Consider the following 20,954-nt stretch of genomic DNA (forward strand, 5'->3'; position numbering starts at 1 on the left):
GAACTTCCACAGTAGGAAAAGTCATACTCCACGTCATTGCTTACTCTAGCTGCAGTAAATACCACATGTGGAAAAGCAGTTTGTGTGCCTTTTGTAATCACAGCTTAAAACATTCTACACATAGTATTTCTTTCCAATCCGTACTGAGCATTTTCAGACAGATCTTGTGAACTCTTGTGAACCTCACTTTCCCCTTGAACAGTAGAGGTGTTTGACTGAAGCTGAGCCTGGGGAAGGAGAAGTAAGGGTGTTTCCCTAAGTGTTTCTTCAGCTGTTTATGTTTTCTTTTTTTTTTTTCCCCCTCAATAACTGAATCAGTAAACAAAGGTTTGTGTTAACTGGCAATAATTTCAATTAAGGAAATGCCTTAAGTTGAGACAACATACTATTTTCAAGTGTCCTGAATAAAGAAAGGAGAAAAGGTAAGTTAAATACTGAAAAACAGAATTAAACAAGGATGTTCCTTCACCAGCTACTTTATATGTGTACTAAATGTTAACTAGTCTCCTGTCTGATATGGCATTAATTTGCATAGATTGGATAGAACTTAGAATGTTTTTCTTAAATGAGTATAAAACCCACTTCTAGTGATATTTTCCAGGGGAACAGATGTATGAATTAAGCTACAAATATTAAGAGGCATGGATCTGTTTTACATGAGTTTGTAAACCCTCTGTCTTGAATGTGAACTGTAGCAATTCCACAGAGCATTAATAAAGCACACAAAGCACCAGCTTCTTCCCACCCTCAAAACGAGACCCTCAGATGTCTGAAAGCCTACCTTACAGCCAAGCACCTCTGTGATGGAGTCAAATCTTCATTTTTCCGAAACATTCCTAGGGAAGAAGACAGCAAAAAGGAAAAATAAAGAAAAGCTAAACCCCCCCACATTAATTAGCAGTTTCTTTACTCAGTAGAACAAACCTCATGCTGCAATGTAATTTCTTAGGTCCTCAAGTAACGCGCAGCCATTCAGAGAGACCTGGACAGGCTGGAGAGTTGGGCGGGGAGTAATTTAATGAAATATAATAAGGGCAAGCGTAGAGTCCTGCATCTGGGCAAGAACAACCCCATGTACCAGTACAAGTTGGGGGCAGAGCTGTTGGAGAGCAGCGTAGGGGAAAGGGACCTGGGGGTCCTAGTGGACAACAGGATGACCATGAGCCAGCAGTGTGCCCTTGTGGCCAAGAAGGCCAATGGCATCCTGGGGTGTATTAGAAGGGGTGTGGTTAGCAGGTCGAGAGAGGTTCTCCTCCCCCTCTACTCTGCCCTGGTGAGGCCACATCTGGAATATTGTGTCCAGTTCTGGGCACCTCAGTTCAAGAAGGACAGGGAACTGCTAGAGAGAGTCCAGCGCAGAGCCACGAAGATGATTAAGGGAGTGGAACATCTCCCTTATGAGGAGAGGCTGAGGGAGCTGGGTGTCTTTAGCTTAGAGAAGAGGAGACTGAGGGGTGACCTCATTAATGTTTATAAATATGTAAAGGGCAAGTGTCATGAGGATGGAGCCAGGCTCTTCTCAGTGACATCCCTTGACAGGACAAGGGGCAATGGGTGCAAGCTGGAACACAGGAGGTTCCACATAAATATGAGAAAAAACTTCTTTACGGTGAGGGTGACCGAACACTGGAACAGGCTGCCCAGAGAGGTTGTGGAGTCTCCTTCTCTGGAGACATTCAAAACCCGCCTGGACGCGTTCCTGTGTGATATGGTCTAGGCAATCCTGCTCCGGCAGGGGGATTGGACTAGATGATCTTTCGAGGTCCCTTCCAATCCCTAACATTCTGTGATTCTGTAATTTCAGAGGTATTATGTCGCATAACATTTTTGCTGGAGTTGGATCAAACAGTTCTTACTGTTGACAAAATTACAAACTCTCGTATCCTCAGTTATATCCAACAGTGCCTAAATCTGAAATCACATGGATTTCCAGAAAGCATTAAGCAGGCTTGTAATAAGTGTTGACAATAAGGCTTGTAAAAAGTGTTCCCCTATATTGGTTATGATTTCAAAGTCTGCAGGTTTTAAAACCCTTTATTCCCAGTCCTGGAAATTGGACAAGCCCCAAACCCCTTTCAACACTGCAGTAACCCCAGGACATTACACTAGTCATTGCACTTTTGAGGTATAGTATGACCACAGTCCAAGATAGATTTAAGCACTTCAAAACTTACGGCAGACCTCAAGAGCACCTTCATGCTGCAAGTAAAGATTGTGAACAAGGTCCAGTGAAGCAGGTGCAACAGTAAAGGGTGCTCAAGTCTTTTTCATGAGCACTACCGAGAAGCCCTAACCCCTACTAGCAGAAGGGGGCAGGCCAAGTCTAAGTTCAGCAGCAAGACTGAGTTTACCTTTTTGCCATATGCGGCACTTTCTGAAATGCTGGTGGCTTACCCCTGAAAAACAGGCTTCAAAATTTGTACTCCCATAAAAGAGAAAAGTCAAAAATATGACCTTCAACTCTTTAAATTATTATTAAATACACTAATTTAGGGGCATAGAAGCAGAATTCCTTCCTTTAGACAGCCCTGGTTTATACCAACCAGCACTGCTTGCCAAAATGACCACTTCAGCTCCTTCTGCAGCCTCTCCACTGATTCAGACATTAGCGCATACATCCATGCCCTGCTATTCACATTTGCAAGTTTTCTTTGCCATCGCAAGCACTAAAAAAATTTATCTTTATGAGCACACCTTCCTAAAGGAAATGAAGTTTATGGAATCCCACTTCAATTGTCTTCCTCCCTAGCAGTGCCTAAACCCAACAGCCAATTTCTAACCAAGCTTGATGAAAGGGTAGAGGTAATATAGATATGAATTCCCAATGTGCATTATGAAAATAGGTGATTCTATAGAAGATCCTCCTCCACTCACAGAAATGTTGCCTTCAACCCCACTCCTTGATGCCAGTAAAGCCACAGAGGGGAGCCCTTATATTTGATCTAAGCATAAGGAAAGTTTTAACTGGAGCCAATTTATTTTTTAGATATCAAAATCAGCCAGGCTTAAGACAAAAAAAGATTGGTGGGTGAAGGGGAAGTCAAACCTCATTTAATTCTACGACTCATGGAAATACTTGTTATCTAAAGAGAAGATAACTCTGTTGTCTTCGTGTGGCTCTGGGAACCGTGACCTATACACACTGATGACTTTAAAACTGTGCTTTTAGTCTTCAAAGCTGAGAATACAGAGAGGTTAGCAACTTGCTATCTCTTCTCTTCCAATATGACCTGGAAAAATACCTTCCTTGGTCCTGATCCTTCACAGTGGAAAGTTACTCCCATTCACACCCACTCAAGGCAAGAAATAGAAGGACAAAGCATCACCCCTAGTTTCAAGCAAGCACTTTCTCTTCCCCATCATTATATTTTCACATCTTCTCCTTGGTGCTACACCAAAGATTTCTACACTGATAACTATACTGAATAAAAAATGCCGGAGAAACATGTTTCTTTAAGGCCATAAGATTACAGTTCTCAGGTAGTGAATCTTTGAATTTAACACAAACTTAAACAGAAAAGACTCCTGTAGATAGATGTAGATCACACGACATGACTAGTGTAGGGCAATAGCCTGTACAGAGCCTTCAGCCTCTCACAGCATGTACAATGCAAACTGACCAGCGCAGAAGCTGTTGTATTCCGTATGAATATTTTACCTTTAAGTCAGAAAGGGGCAGTAGTCACCAAGTGTGTCCAAATGGACTTGCATAAAGCCAGACTAATGACTAAATAATTAGTCAAATGAAAGATTTCACATCATTTATGTGGTATGAAAAAGGAGGAAAAAACCTCAAACATGAAATAAAAGAATCTAACCACTGAAATATGACCCATACTTTTGGAAGGGTGAGGAAAAAAAAATGGCATATTTAAAATGGGTTCAAGTTATATACATACATACACGAGAAGTCACTTAAGGCCTAAATAACCTGGTGAGCAATACACTTGCTGTCTCAAACATACCGCACACAAGTAAGCCTCCATTAATTTTTAATTTTCCTAATTCATTAAGATTTCCCTCCAGTCAGCAGCTTCTTTGAGGTCAGGTCAGTGGCTTTCCCTGTATTTTTTTTTTTAAATGTCTTCTCAGTGCCTTGAAGGCCCATTTATCATCTTTGCACAGCATGCAAGAACAAGGAAACCATTGATCTCTGCCTCTGTCATACTCTGGAAAGCTTTCAGGAAGCTACTGTTAACATTTTTTAATTCATAGAAAATACATATGGAAAAGGCGCTCTTACATTGATGCTTATGTAATATGAGATGAATTAATACATGTACATTCAATATTTCCCAGGCAGTGTACCTGCCCATGGGAACAGAGGCCTCATAAATCATACCTGTTCCCTACCTACTCCACATCGGAGATGAAGAAACTCCACTTCAACAGCATGCTGCTGCTAAGGAACTCATGAAGTTTTGTAACCTTTCTCTGGGGATTATGAGAATTGTCTTCTCCTGTCCCAAAGCAGAAGACTACTGCAATGGCTGCAGCTTTAGGGTGGCATCAAATCAGACAGCAGGGATTAGAGAAAAAGGGTTTTATCGAACATCTGTTGGAGGTGAAATCATTTGGTCACTCAGCAACTACAACTCAGTTTTCTCATCTGTAAGGTAGGAAATACTCCTACACTCCTTCCTTGGTAAAAGAATTTTGTAAATCATCAGTAATAAAATTTATCCCCAGTGGTCTAGATCATGAGGAAGTTCCATCTTTTCCTTCCTCCTCAGGAGACCACATCCTAATGGTAACAAAATCAACAGCTTTAGGTACACACCAATATCCTGCCATATAGGCTTTATTAAGGCATATTATGACTACTACTGTGCTCTCACTACAATAATACAATGTTTACAACTATATCATAGCACCACCCAGCTTTGAGGTTAATCTGCTCGAATATATCCACCTTTGTATTTGCACGAAATCTGGCTAATCAGTAACTCACTAATAATGCTTAGACATAAGATTATATTACATTAATAATACTTAAACATGGAGATCATACCACAGGCTCTGTTGTAATTATAGGAAATTGTAATTCCATGTTCTGAAATGGATCACCAGCTGAGCCCAAATGCATACTGTTATTAGAGTATTTTAAGACCTGAAGAAGACAGACGGACAATAACAGTTTTAGTTGTCACTAGCACATTGGCAGCAACAAAAGCAAACAGACACAGATGCCAGCTGAGTAAAACTGCAAAGAAACTACAAAAAGCAAGAAAAATGAGAAGTCTTGATATCCAGAGAGCCGTGCAAGCAAATATAGGCCCAGAACAACACGTGAAGACTTAGGATGGGAGAAATACAACGTAATTCCTTTAAACACTAATGACATTTACTGTAATCAAAATGATTTGGTAACTGATACTGAAACAGTGACAACCATGCTATCACTAACACAAGAGGAAGCACTTTAAAACATACCCATATATAAATATAGATCAAGAAACAATTGGGAGAGAGCATTAAAAGAAGCTCCTCGACATAAGAAGAAAGCATCAAGTTATCAAAAAAAAAAAAAAAATACACACCACCACACTAATCCGGTTTCACTGCCATAATTAACAGACGAATTAGAAAACAACATTCTTTGTTGAACAACTGCAGCTTTTTGCTGTAATACCAGCATTTATAAAGTGGAACTGGGTCATGATGACCTATCAAAAAATCCTTAAGAGTATTTAGTTCTACATACATAAGTGCACATTTCTCTGTCTCAAGAGTTGTTCAATTTTTCTCTTGCTTATACTTTCACAACAGCAACCACCCAAATAACACTTTTTAAAAGACATAATAAGAATAATAATAAGACCTATTTGAAATCACAAAAGCACGTTGATAGTTTATGAAACCTTTATTTTCAAAGACATAACAACATTCTGACTGCCTCTCACTACAACAAAAATGACAACTAGTTGACATGGTGGTGTCAGGGCAAGCAATGGCTGGACTCAGGGCAAGCAATGGCTGGACTCGATGATCCCGGAGGTCTCTTCCAACCTGATTGATTCTGTGACTTAATCACAAAAGTAAGTTGGCCAAAACACGGTATGTTCCCTTTTACCATGGGGTCACATTGTTACAATCAGCAATTCAGCCTGGTAATCCTGTTCTGGTTTTGTAGGTAATTATTTAAAATAAATTTGAAATATCACATCTAATGTACAGAAATACTTCAGTACATCCACATTTCCACCCTTTAAGCCAGAGCAGACCAATACTAAAGTTGTCTGCCAGCCTCTAGAAAGACATAGTGTCTTCTGAATAGGGAATTATTTGCCTTTGAGAAAAGTAAAAAGCAAAGAATCTAGTTAACTGAAAATAAAGAAGTAATGTTGATATCAACTAAATCAAGAAACATTCTTCAATACTTCTGACACTATTACATTATCCAAGAACAGCTAACAAAACCATTACAACTCACATAATTGGAGGTACTGCTGTTTGGATGGGACTGATCATTAGCTGCAAACCAACAAGAAATTTACTCTCTAATTTAAAGAAAAAAAAAAACAACACAAGAAACCCCCAACAAACAAACAAACAAAACCACACCACCAAACAAAAACACCAAACATTGTCTGAAAAACCTCTAAGTGTATGGTGTAGTACCACAACATGAGATATCTCTCCTCTCAGAGGCCATACTGGACAGAGATTATAGGGGAAAGTAGGGGAAAGGGACCTGAGGGTCCTAGTGGACAACAGGATGACCATGAGCCAGCAGTGTGCCCTTGTGGCCAAGAAGGCCAATGGCATCCTGGGCTGTATTAGAAGGGGTGTGGTTAGCAGGTCAAGAGAGGTTCTCCTCCCCCTCTACTCTGCCCTGGTGAGGCCGCATCTGGAATATTGTGTCCAGTTCTGGGCCCCTCAGTTCAAGAAGGACAGGGAACTGCTAGAGAGAGGCCAGCGCAGAGCCACGAAGATGATTAAGGGAGTGGAACATCTCCCTTACGAGGAGAGGCTGAGGGAGCTGGGTCTCTTTAGCTTAGAGAAGAGGAGACTGAGGGGTGACCTCATTAATGTTTATAAATATGTCAAGGGCAAGTGTCATGAGGATGGAGCCAGGCTCTTCTCAGTGACATCCCCTGACAGGACAAGGGCCAATGGGTACAAGCTGGAACACAGGAGGTTCCACATAAATATGAGAAAAAACTTCTTTACGGTGAGGGTGACCGAACACTGGAACAGGCTGCCCAGTGAGGTTGTGGAGTCTCCTTCTCTGGAGACATTCAAAACCCGCCTGGACGCGTTCCTGTGTGATATGGTCTAGGCAATCCTGCTCCGGCAGGGGGACTGGACTAGATGATCTTTCGAGGTCCCTTCCAATCCCTAACATTCTGTGATTCTGTGATTCATTATTTTGCAGGGGGAAATAGGCTCTAATGGCCTATTTGGAAATCTTACAACTTCGTAATAATACGACAGCAATATGAGGAAAACCAGCATAAAATAATTCAGCCACTGTCCTAATAGCCTGCTGTTGGAGCAAAGTCAATGAGACCTAAAACACTGGTGTAAGACTAGCTTTTAACTGTATTTCACCAATATATCATTCAAACTAAAAGGCAGAGGTGAAAAAAAAAAACAACCCACAAAAAACAGTCCTTCAAGTTGCATATTCCCTGTACTATCTATCTCGTTCTAGTTGTCAGTAAATGAGATGCCTTACCAGATCAGCATCAATGTCTACTCTGTCGCTTTTAAAAATGGATAGTACCAGATACATAGGAGGAAATAATAATTAGGAAAAAAAAGCAAGCAGCATTCCAGGAAAAGCACATTTAAAAAGTAGCAACTACAGAGCTGAAACCCAAGGCATAAGGGATGGGAGAAGGGTACACACAGGAACAAAGAGTTTATTTTTTTGTGGTCAGAAAACACGTGAGAAAAGCCCCTGGGAATCAAGAAGCAGATGATAGAAGAGCGTTATGGTTCTGGTTTCTTACCTGTATCTAGACACACATTTGTATGGACAAGTGCAACATAATAAATGAAGAAATAATTTGGAATAATTAGATTTCATGTTTAGTAGATGGGTATTACATTTAAAAAATTATTTTTTTTCTTAAAGTTTTATGTATTATTTAGTTTAAACTAGAGAAAAGAAATAAGAATGAGGTTGGAAGAAGCTGTGAGAATTTTTTTTTTCCTTTTAAATACCAAATATAAAGTCTAGCAATCCTAGTTTTGCTGGCTGAATCTCTTGAAGATTTAAAAATAAAAACATTGTGAGCTCCAGAACTTCGATGGGTTATGAATATAAACATTTGAAGAGACTCTTTGTTTACAATTCATTAAGCACTAGAATTAAAAACAAGCTTCCAGGGCGCATACAGACTAGTGAGGTTAGATTTGGATATGGGTCATTCCTGTAAAGATCCCTGATCTCATACAGAATTGCAGTAAAATAAGTGATGCTCTCTGGGGATGGGTGGGTTACAAGCAAAAAAGGGAGAAGGCAGTATGAACTCATTGCAAGATACAGAGTTAAGCAGTGACAGTATCTCTCTTCCTCTTCCCTGCTTAACTTTTAGTACCTTATAACTAAATTGCAAAAGCCTCTCTACTTGCCACCATCTCTTAGCTAGAAATTTCTCATCTGAGTACAAACCTCCACTTTATAGCCCTTCTAAACCACACCTGTAGACAAGCTCCCTGCTTCTAGAATAACCGCAATGCACCTTTTCTTCTCCAAAATATGCTAGTTTTAAATTTGATTCTAAAAAAAGGTACTCCAGAATATAGGAACTGAAGTAGAAAAAATTCCTTTTCTCTCTTAACTCTGTCATTAGACTGAAGTGTTGCATAAATAAATCTAAATCTTGCCATAAAGAATTAATATGGACACAAGCAGTCTCCAAATCATGTAAAAACATTTCTGCCTTTAGAATATACATGTATGACGACAAAGATAATCAGCAAGAAATACAAAGCAAATCTTAATGTACTGACTACTCATTTTTGGCAGTGCTCATCTGAGTAACAAGAAACTGTAAGAAAGCAAAAACTATCAAGGGCTTAAGGTCAAAATGCAAATCAGAGTACACCAAAGGCACACTTCAAATTTACTCAGGGGTAAATCTGTGATCCATGCAACCTTCTGAAAAGCCAGTATTATACAGCAAGCTTAAATTAATCCTATGCAACTTGCATAGAATTTTCCTGCTTAAGAAAAAGCCCACAGTAAGTGCACAGGGTTGTAACAATTATAGGGGTAGCTGTTATTTATTTATGGGATTCCACACTAGTGTTCAACTTGGAATCAAGTACATCCACTTAGCTAGACAGACTCTTTAATATGCAGCATGAGTGAGCAGCCTTCATGATTACACCCAGGTCTCTCCAGGACCTTCAAATCTAACACTGAAACCAGCTGAACACAATGAACAGGCTGCCAGGAAATGATCAGGTCCAGAAGACTTGCTTTTACCATAAAGCCAACCTAACTACAGCTACAGTCTTAAAGCTTACCAAGATCTTCCAACACACCAATACTTTTCTTTCAGCTGTTTATTTTCATTACCTCACCCTGGACATACTGGTTAAAAACAAGGGTGGGAAATAAAGTAATTGGTGATTAATATAGCCAAGCTGATGTGACTAGAGGCTTGGAGGGCCATTAATCACTCAGTATAATGATTTTCAACATTATCTCCTCCCTCGTCAGTGTATTTCAAAGTATTTTCCAGTGGAAGCATGGACCTTTGTACAGTGAACAACAGCCCATTTACAGCAGGCTTGTTTTCATTAATTTCTCATGATGGACCCCTTTTAAGTTGCCCATTGTTAAAAACCATTGCTTAACACAATCTCAGTTTCCCTTGTATATCTTTCCTCAGCATCTCCTGACACCAAACTAGCAGTTGCTTCTAAATTCATATTGGTCACATCAGCTTTTGAAGTAATGTTCACACTGTGCTCCCAGCAACAGTGATCATCCAGCTCAAGTCAAGGACTCTGCTGAACTGCAAATGCGACCAGAGAGAAAGTTTTCCAATATATTATCAGCTACTCCCCACAGGCTGACAAAGACTCTAGAGGATCTCTGATATGAGGTCAACAAGGAACAAAATTTAAAGATTGATACTCAGAAGTCAATAATATCTACTAGAAATTCAGACAGAAAATAAGCTGGGCTTATGAGGAAAATACAAGTTATCTGAATTAAGTACAAAAAAAATCTAGTTTAGTTTGTAATGGAAGTTAAGAATAGAGCTGACTAAATGAAACATTTGTTTCAAGATTACCAGGAACACTCACATGCTTGTCCCATACCACAACTCCACTATTAGTGCATGCTATCAGCAAATTGAGCATAGCTCTCTCCTCTAGCAAAATAATAGTAAAAGGAAGCATTTATCTTTGATACTAGAATTATTACTTCCTTATAATAAGCTGTTTCCTCTAACTTGTGTACTCTGTACTGTAGTTCATTACAGCTTGCAAGACTAATACTTCTGAATATATTTTCTCTGGAAGTTAGACATCAACTTCTTTGACCAACTAGATACTCCCAGCATTATTTATTTTCATTCATACAGGAATTCTTACAAAAAGGTCTTTTCATGACTTTTCATACTCATGCATGTTGTTGTCTACAGGAATGTCTAGACAGTGTAACTTAACGAGAATGGAAAAAAATAAAACACCAACAGCACCAAAGCTAGGATGCATATGAGACAAAAATGTATTAAACTCCCTATGTAATGTTACTAAAGAAATTTGGTAACATTGGGCCACACTCCCAAATCTTCAACTGACAGCTGTAGCTTCAAGTGATTCAAGCTAAACAGTTAGGTTTATTTGATGACATTTTCAAACTTTAAAATAAAAATTACTCCTTTGAATTTCAAGGTAACTAAAAATCTAGATACCCTACCCACAAAAGCCAACATTAGGATTGATTTTTGCCACAACTAGGGCCCACTTATCTGATGGATAAATCTGACAGGAGAAAAGACAGAAACATAATTAGATAATCTCCCTGTTCACACTGAAACATTAGCATTAAGATAATAAACAAAATGAAACATATACAACGTTTTTTTAAAAATCAGTATACACGGCACAAATTAGGGGGAGACTAACAGCATTTTAAAACAAGAGGTGCTCAACAACTGAAGTTACATGTATTTTTTCTAGCAATGTGTCAGCAACAGTGATCTCTGAATTTGGAAATTATTTAGCTCTCAGGATCAATACCCCAGCCCAAAAAAATGTCAGTGGTCTTTGGTCACTGGCCCCAGAAGTGTCATTGGTCTTCTGATAAGCAGTATCTTCTGCACTATGTAAGCATTTTCAGTGTTTTTGTAGTGTCTGAGCAACATTTCTTGGTACTTCCATTAGTAAGCATCAAAAGGATCAACTGAGACACAAAAATATATTTTGTCCTAAAACACAAACTGGACTAAAGTAACTCATTGACTCATGACTAACTTTCCTTAAATGTATTTTGTATGGAAAATTAAACACAGTTTAAAGAAATCTTACCATCATGAATCTCAAATGCCAAACTAGTGATCTTCTGTGTAATTATCATCATGGGACTGTTACAAAAAAGGAAGAAAGAATAATTTAGAAAAAAGTTCAGGACTTTCTTTCACGTGTAAATATCAGGGAAAGTTTACACTAATAGTCCAGGTTAATTACTCTCAACTGACAGATTTTCAATACAAGGACAAAGTGGATTAGCTTTTGGAGCTCAAACCATTCATTCAATGAAATGAAAAGAATTTAATCCTTAGATATAGTATTCAATAACCCATGCCTTTTATTGCTGCATTAGGTTCCACAAGAACAGTCAAAATGTTTCACATTTACTTTCTACTAACATAGTTTATTTTTTTTACAGTGGGAAGAGTAAAGAAAAAAGGGCAGTAAGAGCATTTATACGCATTGTAAATTACAGCAGCAGTGAGCAAAGGACAATAAAAATATACCAAAGTTGAACAGTACTATAATTTATTTAGATATGCAGACCACTTCTACCATTTCTACTAACACCTGGTCCTATGCTTAATTTTTCCATCTAGAATTATTATTTGCTTCAAGTAAATATATCTGGCAAGACAAAAACCCAGCATAATTATGCTGCCTCCAACAGAGTTTAGTTTGTTTTGAATTTGGTACGCTTGAGCAGATCTTAAACTGTCCAAGAGATATTCTTCCCTTGCTAAGCACGTTAGCTTCATACTGAGAAACTGTACCATTTTTGTAGTATCTAAGAGCTTTTGACTGATGTAAATCCCAGCATTGCTAGCCCCCTAACTGGGGGGAGCGAGGGGATGGGGGAAAGCATAAAGTAGACTACCAGAATTTAGAAATTTAACTTTGAAATCAGATCTCAAAAATATATCAGGGACTGTATTTACCTAGTAGTATCTGAGCTAGAGACCAAAAAAAACCCAAACCACCACAACAAAATAATCGCACTGTAGGATGGGCACATAGTTTTGTTCAAGTCTTTTGACTGCACTTGGCCTTTTTATAACATACTTAAGTTGGCACAGAAAAACAAATCCAAGAGCCATCAAGTCCTCCTTCATTGACAGGGCTAAGCCAGTATTTTGCCAGATGGTTCAGTCTGTCAAATTAATTTTTTTTAGGTTATGGTTATTTCAAAACACACAATATTTCCAATCCTCAAAATGCAATCAGGGAAAAAGGTTTTTTTACTGTATTATTATTATCAATGCCCCAAAATCTTGATACCAAGACTAGAGTGACAGGCAAGGGTCAGCAAGGAAGAAGACTAAACAAGAACAGACAGCCTGGGAAATCCCTCGTATCTCTTTCTAGCATTTAAGCTGTAGACCAGTCTGGTGCTGGCAGAAATCCCCAATTAATTCAGAACATAATAGGTTTTCCTTCTGCAAGTGGACATGTGACAGCATGGATCCTGGCTGGTGGAAGGATGGAGCCCAGGAGGAGCTCGCTCAGACCTTACATTAATTCTAGCTGATACATCTGTCACTGTTACTACAGCAGACCCTGGTATTTTCTTCCTTCTCAAGTGGCTATTCCAGTATCTTCAGAGATTTGGCTGAGGAGCAACAATCTACAGACTAAAAGAGGAAGAGTCCTTCCTGGAACAGTGAGGCTGTAAACCACGATTTTAACGATTCCTTTTAGGTGCTGGCAGAAAGGCAAAGGAGGCAGTAGAAGGCTCACTGGCAGCTGGGACCTGTTAATACTGAAGCCAGGACCACACAGCTCTGCACAAGCAGCTGCACCTCCAGCGTGAAGTATCCTCAGCTTTCTCCACTGTCAGTGCACTGATACCTTCCTTCAAATATTTTGCAGATTCTCTGGGTGTGGATACCTCAGATGGGCATGGCATGCTAGGAGAAATACCTAGGTAAATAGACATTCAAAGCTCTTTTGGGGCTAACCACTATATGAATCCATGCCAACATCTTTGGAAGAACTTGCAGGTGCTGGGGTTCAACAGCCAGTTAGGCAACTTTTGTTATTTTCTTGAGCTTGCTTTCCTTCCCTGGAACTAGAGAAAATTTACAGAAAATGGCCAGAAAATGGTTCATTTTCTCTCCTTTCCTGTTTTGGAAGTAACCTCTGCCTCAGGCTTCAAGGGAGCAGATGTAGTATATGCCAGAGATTTAATGTGATATGCATACATCATCAAGCTCCCAAACTGGTGCATGAAAGGATGATTTAGATCAGGCAGCTCAAACATACAATCAGAGAGTTGGATCTAGGCTTCAGAACAGTTCTATCCAGAGCACAGATCTCATAAATCTTTGGATGTGTTTAGACCTAGCAGAAATCTCTGAGCTAACACCAAAGCAACAGAGCCACAGAGACAGCTGCTATCTGAAAGCTGCACAGTCGCATTTGAGCAACGGTGTGCTCAAGCCCTACTAATGGTTTTGAGAGCAACAAACAAGTGCAATTATACTGTTTCCAGAGTCAGCTCAGAGCTTTGATCACTGCCAAGTTTGTACACTTTGGCCCTACAGTGAACTGGAAGGGACAGCATTAGGATTACAGTTCTAACTGCAATGGTGAAATTTAATTCAACATCAGTAAACCTAGTTTTAAAGTGTCTTTATGCATATGTCTATGTTGCAAGTTCTCATTATACCCAGTAGAGATCTAGCCAATAGAGTCCGGGGCATCTGGCCAGTGACCCAGTTCATGCTAAGGTAGATACTTAGTGGCGGGTCAGCTCAAATGCCCTCCAGGCTCTACTGTCTACATCGATCAAATTTCCACTGACTACAATTGCAACTTGGATATCTCGCTTGAAGGCAGACACTTGGACATAGGCATAACTGTAGAAAGACGTTTCAGAAGGTAAGACACAGCTAAAAATGACAGAAAATATGAACTTAACCATAAAGGCTTTTGGCTTCAGCCTACAAGTTAAGTTTCTGGACTACATGCCTGTTACCAATGAAGACTGAGAAGCAACAAGGCTAGGAAGCACAACTCTACTACACAACACAGGTAATACTAAACTACAAAGACCACTGCCATTCATAGTATTTCTGGAAATTATTTAAAGCATTTTTTTAAGCAAGACTAGCAAACACTCCCCATCTCTTTTTTTTTCCAAAATACATACTCCCCCTCAAATCAACAAAAGCACCATCACAGTAGCAAACTTATTTATAGGAAACGTTGTGCTTCACTTCTGAGCCTGCAGTACAAAGAAGAATCACCAATATGGTATATTTTTACTTTGCCTATGTAATTCTGTTTTGCTGCTATACAGCTCAAGTCAAATATAGATTTAGGTTCATTATATAAAATGAGAACACATATAGACAAAACTTTCTATTTCATTTTTTGGAATAATCTCCCCAGGGAAGTGGTGCATTTCCCAACACTGGACACTTATAAGATTCAGCTGGACAGGGTGCTGGGTCATCTTGTCTAGACCACGCTTTTGCCAAGAAAGGTTGGACGAGATAATCCTTGAGGTCCCTTCCAACCTGGTATTCTATGATTCTATTTCTAAGGGCTGTGTGACTACACCATACAGGTGCCTCTCTCCTTAGCTTTCCCCTTCTGAAACATCTAACATAAAACCAAAAAATAAAAATGCTAAAAGCTAAATTCCATAAAACATTCAGTTTTTCCTCATAAAGTGGTATCAGACTGTGGCAGGCATGCAAGTACATCAGATACAATTCAAGTTTCATCATGTTGCTGTGGGTGGTAACAGAGATTTTGGGAGAAAAAGCAAAACCAAAAAAAATCCCACAGCCTCCAAATCCTTTATGCCCTTCAGACAGGAACAGGAGGCAGCAGATAATGCATTTGTGGTTCTAACAGACACAACTGTTCCCAAAACTCTCAGTTTGCATGATTAAAGCATAGGTACGTACATATTTCTATGTGTGACGACATGCACACACATGCCCTGCTTTCGCCCAAAGTTTAAAAGGCTGACACACTTAACTTGGAAAAAACCCACTACCAGACACAGTATCACTTCGGAGGACAAGATGGAAAGATTATTTTTCTCCTTACCCAGAAAAATCAGCAGAATACTGTCCATAATCAAAGATATAGACTCTAGTAATTTGGCACACAGTGAGGTATCCCAAAGCAAAAACAAAGCAATACCTGGAAAGAAAATGGAAAAAAACCTTTTCAGTTAAAAACCATAAACATTTCTCCATTGAATAAACTACCTTTTAAGTAGAGTTTAGCCTCCAATTATTTCTAGTGAGTATTACATAATTGGAGTGTGTAATTACACCTTCATTCTAATACACAATATTTATTCTATGCAAGCACATTGAATTTTTTTTAAAGTGTGAAGTAGCAACTTACAAATTCTGTTGTCATTAGCCAAAATATTTATTCACATAAAGCATAGGATTTATAATTTCAAGCCTACTGTAAAAAACTGGAAGTCCTATAAAGAGAAAATGAATCTGTTAAGCTTTTTTTTAGTTCAAAGTTAGTTTTTGTCTATATGAGTATCGAAATTTGGCAAATTATACATCGAACAATTTCCACTGAATGTATTTCTACACATTCAAAATTCAGCACCACAAATCCCACTGCTGCTGTTTTCAAAGGAACTGGAAAAGGCAATTGATTTTCAAATACCCACATTAAAACATATCTGAGTGAAAAAGGAACAGGATGCCTTTATGCCTCCTGTTCAAGCTGATCCTCAGCAAATTTAAGAAAAACACAGACAAGAACCACCTTTTATAAATTTAATTTCACATATCATTTTTTTCAGGACAGGGCTGGGATTTTTTTTACCCCTCTTTTGAAGATGCACAACAGTATACTAATGAGAACTGATTTGCCAACACACTTCACAAAGTCTGCCAGATATTCTTTGCAGTCAAAAAGGATGGTGAATGCCAGCAGGAACTTAACTAATCCTTTAAGACTTTATGTATGAACTTTATGGTCTTGAACTTTTCCACGTAACTTAGGAAACATTCATGGTAATGAAATCAAGCACTTGTTTAATGTTCAGAAGACTAATACGCAACCCCTACAGCAGACCATATTATATATTCAAAATCCAGTTAGAATGAAAATATTCATACACCAAATGGAAAATCATGACTAGGACTGGATTTAGGTGAAATAGTGAGGGACACCACAGGAAGAGCTCGGAACATGCTTTTTCTTTATTTTACAAATGAATATTTTTGCAAAAAAAGAGAGCGTTAGCATAACAAATTCTAAAGTCTTAGAAATTATTCTTCAATCTGAAAGTGATGCCTATTTTTGCCATGCAGAACAGTTAACAGTTTAACCTTTAATTAAGAATTGTGCTAGATATAAACCATTGAATATTTTAAAACATACAACTTCCAAGTTACAGTTTACCTTATACATCAGTAGCTACACTAAACCACACTTGTTACTTTTTTTAAAAAAAGGTTTAGTGTGCCTGTTTTAGCAATAGTTTATTTTCTGTTTTCATGAATATTAATAATCCAGAAACAATATTACATTGGGTGGCTAATTGGTACAGAAGTGTTTATAATAAGAATCCAACAAAATTACACAATAATTGGCTTATAATTATACCAAATTATTTCAGCAAGAAAAACAACACAAGTAGTATGTAGTGGACTGCAGCTGTCAGGAGTATGACATATATAGAACTCTTTTTAAAAAGTTTGGAATTAAAATTTTCCTGAGACATTTTAAGAAAAAACTACCCCCCCCCCCCCCGCCCCGCAAAAAAATATCACCCAGATTTCACATGAATGAGGAGTATGTGGGGTTTAGTTTTCCCACACTGAGATCATTCTCAGTTCTTCCATTCACTAAAAATTCAGTACGATTTTCAGCTTTACCAGCCTCTTGATTTACATGCTAAACAATCCTAGACTAGAAGTAATTTATGTGTAGAGATACCTACATACCCACCCATAGATACCATACCAAAAAGCCAAGAAAAATTAAAATACTGTAGTTTTCTTTAAGAGAATCTCATTTTATCCCCACTGGCATGATCATGTATTTATTAACAACAGTCTATTCACAGCATATTGCAATAGGTCTACAATAAACAGAATTACAAAAGTGACGCTAACTACAGCTGTCATAACTTCAAATGCTACCCACAGCAGCAATACATCGGTTGTTAGGACAAGAAACACACTTTATACATTAGTGGATTAGGTACACACTCTCAGATGGAAGAAAACACACACCAGTTTCTACCTCATAGAGTTTATGTCGTAAAACATTTATGCTGGTTTTAAACAAGACATTATGAAGACTTCCTTTTGCAAGCAGAAAAGCTATGCTGATAAGTATAACTGCAGGAAAACTAATAAATATCCTAAAAGAAGAAAAGCACTGAGAAGTCAGGAAACCTCAGGTTCTTTTCTACATAGTCATCATGGTACAGTCCTGCAGCATTATGTGAACATGCAGCTGCAAATTCCTGTCTCATTGAAGAAACAGGTCACTACTCTTGATACTTTTTGAAGGCTTTGCATTCAAGGTCAAGACACATCCAGAGATTTTACTTACTGCATACCTTTCACATGCTGCACTCAAAGTTTGGGATTTCCCCAGGAGTACTTCCTCAGTTACTCTCTGCGCATTCATGTGTTTCATAAAAAATGCATTCCTTTTTAAGATGAATTTTAGTGATACTCAATGTTAGCTCAGTTCTACATATATGCGGAAATTGAGAAATGAAGAGATTACGTGGGTCTGCACACCAAACTGGGGAGATGCAAGGTCAATTCTTGGGTGAACTTACCTTTTTTAAAGTTGACAGAAAAGATATCACCAGTACATTTCAGCCACACACACACACAAGTGCTCTGTACTTCCACAAATCTAACCACAGGTGTTCCATGAAAGGAGAAAGATTATATTTGTAGCTAATACAAGTAGTTTAAACCACGTTGTAGCGTCCTGCACTTAGGAACACAGACAGGGGCAGCAATGATACCCGATTATGGAAGAGTGAAATGTGCAGGGCAGTTTAAAGGTTACTTCTTCACTTGCAGGTTCCTGTGGCTTAAATGCCTTACAACTCCTATAGCAAGTTAGCTTTCTACGATGAAATGACTGGCCTGGTAGATGAGGGGAGAGCAGTGGATATTGTCTACCTGGCCTTCAGAAAAGCTTTTGATGCTGTCTCCCAGAAGATCCTCACAGACAAGCTGATGATGTATAGACTGGATGAGCAGGCAGTCAAGTGGATTGAAAACAGGCTGAACAGCCGGGCCCAAAGTCTGATGATCGGTGGCACAAAGCTGACTTAGGATGACAGTAACTAGCAGTGTATCCCATGGGTTCAATACCGTGTCCAATCCTCTTCAACATCTTCATCAATGATCTGGATGATGAGGCAGAGCATACCCTCAGCAAGTTTGCTCATGATACCAAACTGGGAGGAGTGGCTGATACATCAGAAGATCTTGCTACCATCCAGAGAGACCTTGACAGGTTGGAGAAATGGACTGACAGGAACCTCATGATGGTCAACAAGGGGAAGTGTAAAGTCCTGCACCTGGGGAAGAACAATCCCAGGCACCAATATATGCTGGTAGCCACCCAGCTGGAAAGCAGCTTGGAAGAAAAGGACGTGGGGGTCCTGGTGGACATGAAGTTGAACACGAGCCAGGGATGTGCCCTTGCAGTAAAGAAGGCAAGGGGGAGGGACAGCTTTCCCAACATCTTTAGAGGAAAAATCGTCATTTGCTAAGACACTTCAGCAGGAGCCTAACTGGCACCTTGCCTTGAGAAAAGCCAGAAACATCTATCAGATCTAGCATCTGCTATCCTTCCCAATACTCTTTTCCAAGCCAAACCTAATGTTACTATGAAAAGTCCAGTTAGAAAGAACAGCATCAAAATGAGCCCATCCTTTCTTGCCTTCTTGCCTTATACAGCTTTTCTCTGGTTTTGGTATCTGCTGACCAAAATGTCAGCCACCTGGGTACTTTCAGATATCCTTCAAAATAGACGTTAGCCATCATGACTGACACGGTGGGGTTTCTCGCAACGTTCAGTTAATATCCACACTGAAGTTATAGTGCAGAAATGGAAGAATGAAAAAAAAAAAAAACCCCCCACAAAAAAAACCCACAAAACCTTAAACTTCTTGCTGAGATTCCACATTCCATTTTACAATCTAAACCAAAAGTTATCTTCCCACAGAGCAGTGAAATTTGCTGCCATGTTGTCTTAACCAAACAGAACTATGAACACATATATATTACAATATATAAAAAATACTAAGTACGCAGCCTCTTCAATTTCTACTGCTAAACTGGAGTACTTACATTAAATAGACTTCTGAAGCACCACTTCTGCTAATGCAGAAAACCTCATCAATCTCATCCCTGTACTACTACTCTTTTTTTATCGCCCTCACAAGTTCAGCAGAGCCAACAGAACATTCACACGAGCGCTGCTCATCTACTTCAGTGCAAAGTGGTCTGATTTTGTTTGAACAGCTGATTTTTTTTTCCTACAGGCAAAGCCTTTTTATCCAGTGTTGCCTTATAAATTCATTCCATGTGATACACCTACTATCCTGCCCACCACATCATCTGTTACAGAGAAGGACATAAAGACCCCGCATGAGTGGCAGCACTAGGCCAGGCAAAGTCTCCACCTACAGCCCAGGATCCAGGACTGGGCTCCTCCCCAAAGCAGCGGCTAAAACATGGGTGTCCAGGAAAGCAGATGAGCAGAACAAGCACAGAAACTACTTCCCAATGCTCTCCCAGACTCAAACCATCAGCACCTTAAAGATTAGGATTCAAATATTGCATCCACGCATTTCATAACCCTCAGCATCCTACTCCTCTATCAACTTTTTGCTCCAGCGCACACCCTCATCTTTACCACCCTCTGTTGCTCCAAATACACTGGAGAAAGATCTGTTGATTTTCATCATAACTACGTACAAATTTGATAGCACAGAACGAGCCAGCAGAACCTGCTTACATAAAGCTTCCATAGCTTTGTATTTTATGGTTTAACAGCAGAACCTCCAGCTTTTATGTGTGTCCCTCAGAAATTTTGGGTTGCTGGCTAAGAAAGAGCACGAAATCTGTAGGTCAGTTCTACCGCTTTGTATCTGCCAATGGGCAAGCCGGGCTGCACCCAGGCCCAGGCTAACCATAACATACATTAGCTGATTGTATTTGCATAACCAGGGGTGAGAGTTGCATTTTTGTTTGATTTTACACTTCTGGGGAGCTCAGCATCTTCGTTATAAAACATTTGGTCGAGTACCTACCATACCTATCTCTGTTTGCACAAAATGAAGCAAAAATAGAACTGCGACCTTGACAAAGGCACGCTTTGGGAGATGTCATAACAGCTTCGGTTATTTTAGGCTCTTCCCATGCAGTGGAAGGACAACAGCACAGTATGCTATTTTGCTGGAATAAAGTTAAATAAACCAAGCAACACACAGCACTTTTTCACAGCTAGTAGGCACACACTATGGATTTAGT

At 39.2% G+C, this 20,954-nt stretch overlaps 1 protein-coding gene across 2 annotated transcripts in view; it reads right to left on the minus strand.

Annotated features, from left to right (window-relative positions):
* MBOAT2 (membrane bound O-acyltransferase domain containing 2) overlaps positions 1–20,954 on the minus strand; it is a 99,546-nt gene that overhangs the window by 25,205 nt on the left and 53,387 nt on the right. For both annotated transcript variants that reach the window (XM_068406184.1, XM_068406193.1), the window contains 3 exons: positions 15,508–15,603; positions 11,503–11,558; positions 782–836 (listed from right to left, as the gene is read on the minus strand). In XM_068406184.1, coding sequence (XP_068262285.1) covers positions 782–836; positions 11,503–11,558; positions 15,508–15,603 — 207 coding nt within the window. The remainder of the gene's footprint in view (positions 1–781; positions 837–11,502; positions 11,559–15,507; positions 15,604–20,954) is intronic.

The sequence above is a fragment of the Nyctibius grandis genome, chromosome 1, assembly GCF_013368605.1.
Source record: "Nyctibius grandis isolate bNycGra1 chromosome 1, bNycGra1.pri, whole genome shotgun sequence".
Lineage (NCBI taxonomy): Eukaryota > Metazoa > Chordata > Aves > Nyctibiiformes > Nyctibiidae > Nyctibius > Nyctibius grandis.